Source organism: Myotis lucifugus, unplaced genomic scaffold (genome assembly GCF_000147115.1).
Source record: "Myotis lucifugus unplaced genomic scaffold, Myoluc2.0 scaffold_421, whole genome shotgun sequence".
Taxonomy (NCBI): domain Eukaryota; kingdom Metazoa; phylum Chordata; class Mammalia; order Chiroptera; family Vespertilionidae; genus Myotis; species Myotis lucifugus.
This window is the reverse complement of record NW_005871469.1, coordinates 797,574-805,090: the sequence shown is the minus strand read 5'-3', so window position 1 is coordinate 805,090 and position 7,517 is coordinate 797,574. Positions and strand designations below refer to the sequence as shown.

At 45.2% G+C, this 7,517-nt stretch overlaps 1 protein-coding gene across 1 annotated transcript in view; it reads right to left on the bottom strand.

Annotated features, from left to right (window-relative positions):
* The window catches only part of LOC102431319 (carcinoembryonic antigen-related cell adhesion molecule 21), an 18,681-nt gene extending 11,286 nt beyond the window's left edge, over nt 1–7,395 (bottom strand). Inside the window, exons 1-2 of the mRNA XM_006102647.3 lie at nt 7,206–7,395; nt 5,828–6,187 (exon numbers count right to left, since the gene is read on the bottom strand). Coding sequence (XP_006102709.1) covers nt 5,828–6,187; nt 7,206–7,269 — 424 coding nt within the window. The 5' untranslated portion in view covers nt 7,270–7,395. The remainder of the gene's footprint in view (nt 1–5,827; nt 6,188–7,205) is intronic.
* Between the last annotated feature and the right edge of the window lie 122 nt (nt 7,396–7,517).

Below are 7,517 nucleotides of genomic sequence, written 5' to 3'. Positions count from 1 at the left end.
GGTCTGAGGAGCAGAGCCACAACAGCCTGCACCTGTCTGACAAGCAGCAGCCGGGTGAGTGACACATCCCTGTCTGAGGAGGAGCAGCCACGCGTGCAGCTCACTCCCATCCAAAGAACAGCAGCCTTGCAAGCAGCCCACCCCCATCCGAGGAGCAGCAGACTTGCAATCAACCTGTCCAAGTCCAAGGAGCAGTAGCCCCACAAGCAGCCCAACACATCAGAGGAACAACAACAGCGTGCAGCCAGCCCCCATTCAAGGAACAGCAGCCACGTGAGCAGTCTGCCCCAGTTCAAGGAGTAGCAGCTGCATATGGAGCCCGTCCCCATCTAAGGAACAGCAGCCTCGTGATCAGCACACCCTCTGTCTGAGGAACAGCAGCTGTGTGTGAAGCCTCCCCCCACCAGCCAGAGGAGCCACCACAGCTATGAACAGCACCCACCAGAGGAGCTGCTGCCAACTGAGGAGCAGCTGCTACCACAACCGGCCGAGGAGCAACCACAGCCTGAGGAGCCACTGCCACCCAAGGAGCAGCCCCTGAACGACTCAACATCTAGATATGTCGGTGAGATCAAACATGGGTAGACAAAGAAACCCCCAAAGGAAAGAAAAGGAGGACTCGCCAGAAAAGCAGCTAAGTGAAACAGAGGCATGCAGCATGACAGAAAAAGAATTCAGATTAAGGGTCCTAGAATGCATAAACCGGATGGAGGAAAAAATCAACAACTTATGCAAGAATCAAGAAGAAACAGATGAAAAAATTAACAACTTATGTAAGAACCAAAAAGAAATGGATGAAAAAATCAATAACTTATGTAAGAACCAAAAAGAAATGAAGAGTGATATAGCTGCAATAAAAAACACCATTGAAAGTTTCAACAGTAGACTAGGAGAAGCGGAGGACTGAATTAGCAAAATAGAAGACAGGGAAGCAAAACACACACAAACTGAACTGCAATTGGAGAAAAAATTAAAAGACAGGAGGAGAGCCTAAGGGAGCTATGGGACAACATGAAACGAAACAACATACAAATAATAGGGGTGCCAGAACAACAGGAAGAGGAACAAGGGTTAGAAACCCTATTTGAAGAAATGATATCAGAAAACTTCCCTGAGGTGGGGAAGAAAAAAGTCACACGAGCACAGAGAATCCCAAACAAGGTGAACCCAAAAAGACCCACACCAAGACACATCATAATTACCATGGCAAATGTTCAGGACAAAAAGAATCTTAAAAGCTGCAAGAGAAAGACGGAAAGTTACATACAAGGGATCTCCCATTAGATTATCAAATGATTTCTCAACAGAAACACATCAGGCCAGAAAAGAATGGACAGAAATTTACAAAGTGATGCAAAGCAAAGGACTGAATCCAAGAATACTCTATCCAGCAAGGCTATCATTCAAAACTGAAGGGGAAATAAGAAGCTTCACAGACAAAAAAAGGCTAAGGGAGTTTATCACCACCAAGCCAGCAATGCAAGAAATGCTAAAGGGACTGGTGTAAAAAGAAGAAATAAAAAGCTCAGAAAGAAAACAGCCACAAAAAATAGAAATGGCTACAAACAAGTACCTTTCAATAATAACTCTAAACGTAATGGACTAAATGCTCCAATCAAAAGACATCGAGTGGCTGAATGGATAAAAAAAACATGACCTATATATTTGCTGTCTACAAGAGACCCACCTCAGAATAAGGGACTCACACAGACTGAAAGTGATGCAAGGATGCTACAATATCCGCAAATCAATAAACGTGATATATCACATAAACAAATTGAAAGAAGAAAATGACATAGTCATATCAATTGATGCAGAAAAGCATTTGACAAAATCCAACACCCATTTTTGATAAAAACTCTCAGCAAGGTGGGAATAGAAGGATCATACCTCAACATAATAAAAGCCATATATGACAAACACACAGCCAACATCATACTCAATGGACAAAAACTAAAACCATTTTCCCTAAGAACAGGAACAAGACAGGGATGCCCACTCTCACCACTCCTGTTCAACATTGTACTGGAAGTATTAGCCATTGCAATTAGACAAGAAGAAGAAATAAAAGGCATCCAAATTGGAAAAGAAGAAGTAAAACTGTCCTTATTTGCAGATGACAATGATATTATACATAAAAAAACCTAAAGACTCCATCAAAAAACTATTAGACTTAAATGAATTTGGCAATGTAGCAGGATACAAAATTAACACCAAAAAATCTATGGCATTTCTATACACCAATAGTGAACTTACAGAAAGAGAGACTAAAAAAACCATCTCATTTACCATCGCACCAAAAAAATTAAGATACCTAGGAATAAACTTAACTGAAGAGGTAAAAGACCTCTACTCAGAAAACTACAGGACGTTGAAAAAAGAGCTAGAGGAAGACATAAACAGATGGAAGAACATACCATGTTCTTGGATTGGTAGAATCAACATCATTAAAATGTCCATACTACCCAAAGCAATCTATAAATTCAACGCACTTCCCATTAAAATACCAATGGCATATTTCACAGATCTAGAACAAACTCTCCAAAAATTCCTCTGGAATAAAAAAAAAAGACCCTGAATAGCTGCCGAGATCCTGAGAAAGAACAAAGTAGGTGGGATCTCAATACCAGATATCAAGCTGTATTACAAAGCCACTGTTCTCAAAACTGCCTGGTACTGGCACAAGAACAGACATATAGATCAATGGGATAGAATAGAGAGCCCAGAAATCGACCTGAACCAATATGTTTAATTAATATTTGACAAAGGAGGCAAGAACATACAATGGAGTCAAGATAGTCTCTTCAATAAATGGTGTTGGGAAAATTGTACAGATACATGCAAGAAAATGAAACTAGATCACCAACTTACACCACACACAAAAATAAACTCAAAATGGATAAAGGACTTAAATGTAAGACGGGAAACCATAAAAATACTAGAGGAATCCAAAGTCAACAAAATCTCAGACAGACATATGCCGAAGGAATTTCTTCACCAATACAGCTCCTAGGGCATTGGAAACTAAAGAGAAAATAAACAAATGGGACTACATCAAAATAAAAAGCTTCTGCACAGCAAAAGAAACCATCAACAAAACAACAAGAAAGCCCACTGCATGGGAGAACATATTTGCCAATGTTATCACCGATAAGGGTTTAATCTCCAACATTTATAGGGAACTCATACAACTTAACAAAAGGAAGATAAACAACTCAATCAAAAAATGGGCAAAGGACCTAAATAGACACTTTTCAAAAGAGGACATTCAGAAAGCCAAGAGACATATGAAAACATGCTCAATGTCACTAATCATCTGAGAGATGCAAATCAAAACAACAATGAGGTATCATCTCACACCTGTCAGAATGGCTGTCATCAACAAATCAACAAACGACAAGTGCTGGAGAGGATGTGGAGAAAAAGGAACACTGGTGCACTGCTGGTGGGAATGCAGACTGGTGCAGCCACTATGGAAGACAGTATGGAGTTTCCTCAAAAAACTAAAAATGGAACTCCCATTTGACCCTGTGATCCCACTTCTAGGAATATATCCCAAGAAACCAGAAACACCAATCAGAAAGAATATATGCACCCTTATGTTCATAGCAGCACAATTCACCATAGCTAAGATCTGGAAACAGCCTAAGTGCCCATCAGTAGATGAATGGATTAGAAAACTGTGGTACATCTACATGATGGAATACTATGCTGCTGTAAAAAAGAAGGAATTCTTACCATTTGCAACAGCATGGATGGAACTGGAGAGCATTATGCTAAGTGAAATAAGCCAGTCAATGAAAGAAAAATACCACATGATGTCACTCATTTATGGATAAGAAAGACCATTATAAACTTATGAACAAAAATAGATACAGAGGCAGAGCTGCCTCGAACAGACTGTCAAACTACAGTGGGAAAGCCGGGGAGGGGAGGGGGGCAGGAGGGATGGGTAAGAGATCAACCGAAGGACTTGTATGCATGCATATAAGCATAACCAATGGACATAAGACACTGGGGGGTAGGGGAGGCTAGGGGATTGTCAAGGGTGGGAAAAAAAGGAGACATATGTAATACTCTTTGTAATACTTTAAGCAATAAAACAATTTTTAAAAAAGAAATTATCGTGTTTTCTTTGATTACAAAATCCGCCATTATTAACCGGTACACCTCGTATATCCAGTGGGAGTGACACCAACACACAGGGAACAAATAAGTGATTTCAAGACCAGTGCAGGGAGGGGTGGATCAGCCACCTGAGGGGAGGGCGGGGTGTCCCCAGCACTGACTCCGATTGTTACTGCAGGTAATTTTGTTTTAGCATAAAAACAGATTAATTCTCCATTTCCTTTTCTTCCCCAGACCAGAATCTCTCCCTCTGAGCTGAAGATGCCTAAGAAGGAAGGATCTGAACAAATAGTTGGTCTAGGGCCGTGGTCGGCAAACTGCGGCTGGTGAGCCACATGCGGCTCTTTGGCCCCTTGAGTGTGGCTCTTCCTAAGCCTTAGGAGTACCCTAATTAAGTTAATAACAATGTACCTACCTATATAGTTTAAGTTTAAAAAATTTGGCTCTCAAAAGAAATTTCAATCGTTGTACTGTTGATATTTGGCTCTGTTGACTAATGAGTTTGCCGACCACTGATCTAGGGAATCACAGACACCTAATAGGCCCCTGGAGTGGAGGAGAGGACAGGGCTCTGGCTGCAGACAGACCTCAGATGACTCTGATCAGCTGCTCATGGTCTGTGGAACTCCACTTTAGTGACTGTATTTCCCTGTGCCTCAGTTTCCTTTCAATGAAGGAGGATAAATATTTGGCTGCCAGGTTGTCAGTGAATTAACCCTAAAATATTCACAGCACCTGACCTAAATCCTGGGCTGATTCCTGGTGGACGAGGAGCCCCCGGAGCATCTTCTCTCCTCTGTTCCTCCCTGGGGATGCTGGCCTTTCCCTGGACTCTTGTAAGTCCCCCAGGGCAGTTAGCCAAATACCTAGCCACCTTGTCCATCTGTGCTCTCCACACACAGTCTCAGGTGAAGGGCCAGGCTCCGTCCTTGCCCAGATGTGGCTCTTGGGGATGAGCTCTGGCTGGTGACCAGCTCAGGAGCCTTGTGACTTGGGCACCTGGGAAGTAATTGCTCCCGGTCAGCCCTGCCCACAGACCAAACCCAACATGACACAGGCTCCCCAAGGTCCCTGGAGTCAGAAGCCTGGGATCAAAGGTCTGGGGAGGGGCTGACTGGGCTGAACTTCTGTGTGAGGATCCTAGGGGCCCCTCAGTCCATGCCCTGACTGATCCCTGTAGAACAGTGGTTCTCAACCTGGGGGTCGAACGACCCTTTCACAGGGGTCGCCTAAGACCATTGGAAAACACACATATAATTACATATTGTTTTTGTGATTAGTCATTATGCTTTAATTATGTTCAATTTGTAACAATGAAATTGGGGTTCACCACAACATGAGGAACTGTATTAAAGGGTCGCGGCATTAGGAAGGTTGAGAACCACTGCTGTAGAGCCTGTCTCAGGGTCATGGTCATGGGGATGGGCCCAGGGGCTGGATGAGACTGGCCTCCCTCTGCTGAGTCACTCCCATCAGATGGGCCCTTCTCTCTGTGGAGAATGTCTGCAGGGCTGGAATCCGGGAAGGAAACTCTGATCTTAGAAAGTTTGTCTCCACTGTGTGTCCTGCACTAAATGCCCAAACCCAACCTGGGACGTTATGCAGTAGGGGATGGAGGCAGAGTCCAGGGCTGTCAGTCCTGTGTGTGAAGTAGAGTTCACCCCACCCAACACCCAGAGGTCAAAGAGCAATCACTCACGGTATACACGGAGCTGTCCGGTTACTATTTCACCTTGAAAAGTTTTCCTTATGGCTAGTAGAGTGTAGTACCCTGTATCCTGCAGGGTGACGTTCTGGAACAGCAGGGACCCGTTGGGGTATATTGTCTCTCGACCGCTGTATGCAAGTCCTGGGTGTATTTCTTGAGTATCTATTATATATGATGCAATTTGATGGTTGCTGTCCACACTTTCCCCTTTGAACCAGACATAACCTCCAAGAAACCCTGGCAGGTTGTGGACACGGAGAAGCACATCCTTCCCTTCGGCACCATTGGGCGGCACTGATTCAATAGTGAGCTGGGCAGTGGTGGGCAGGCTCCAGAAGGTTAAGAGTGAGGCTAGGAGGGAAGAGGGAAATTGATCAATATTTGGAGCTATGTATTGGGAAGGAGAGATGAGGCTTTGGGTCCTGAGCAGGTCTCTTCATCTCTCAGCCTTGGTCTGAGTAAGTGTGTGTGTCTCCTGTAGTCAAGTTCAGCAGCATGGCCACCAATACTTCAGCACCTCTGATCCTGTTACAGTGGGGCCTTGACTTACGAGTGTCCCGACTAATGAGTTTTTTGAGATATCAGCTGTCTCTCGGCAGATTTTTTGCATTGAGTTGACAGAGTAATTTGAGTTAATGAGCTCCTTAACGAGCTCTGTCTTGGAACGAATCAAACTCGTAAGTCAAGGCACCACTGTATTTCCTCTGTTTTGAATACTCTTACCCAGGTGTCTGCCCTCAGATCCCTGCTGACACTCTGAAGTGTCTTTGGGAGACCCCTTCCCTGATCACCTCCTCTAAAGACCTCTGTCTTCACTTTCTGACCTGTCCCTGGGCTGTTCCCTGCATGGCATTGTGGGGACCTGACATCACATCTAGATCTTTCTTTGTCTGTCTCCTCCCCATAGAACATGAGCTTCATGGGGGCAGGGGCTTGTCTGATCTTGTTGCACTCCAGCGCCTGCAACAGGCTGTAAGTACCTGTGGGTGAATGAGTGAGTGCTGCAGGGTCCTGCACCTCCGGGGATGTATCAGCCCATTTCTGAGCTTGGTGGTGAGGACACTATTTAGCACCCCTGGTTAAGTTTTTTGCCCCCTGACATGAATTGTGATCATTGTCATCAGTTTCTAAAACTTATTGTTCAGAAATTATTAACTTTAAAAACACACAGCAGTCAAGGTGTTCCTGCGCCTGAGATTGTCCTGCTGCTGAGCCCCCTCCCCCATCCTACTCTGCTCCCCTGTCCTCTCTCCTCAGGTCCAAACAGAAGCCCTCTGTCCCCTCTCAGAGCGCTGTGCTCCCCAGGAGACCCCAGCCAGTCTCTGTCTCCCCTTTTCCTGTCCACCCCCAGGGATTGTCCCCTCCTTACCAGCCAGCAGGAGCCCCTGCCAGGGGACACACCCTCTGTGAGCAGGGACTGAGCGGGACTCCATGGTGTCTGCTGTCTGTTCCGTCCCTCCCTCTGTGAGAAGAGCTTGGGCCCAGGAACACTCCCAGGCACCTTTGTTCTGGTTGCGTGGATCTGCTGTCCTTTCTTCCAGTGCATTGACCTCCTCCCAGGGCAGGAATGCTTCCCGGTCACGTGGGAAGGGGGCGGGTGGCTATTCCCTTAGGAAATCTCCTTCTCCCTTTCCCTTCTCATTCCTGGAGACCCCTGTCCCCCTCCTCCCCTTTTCCTTCC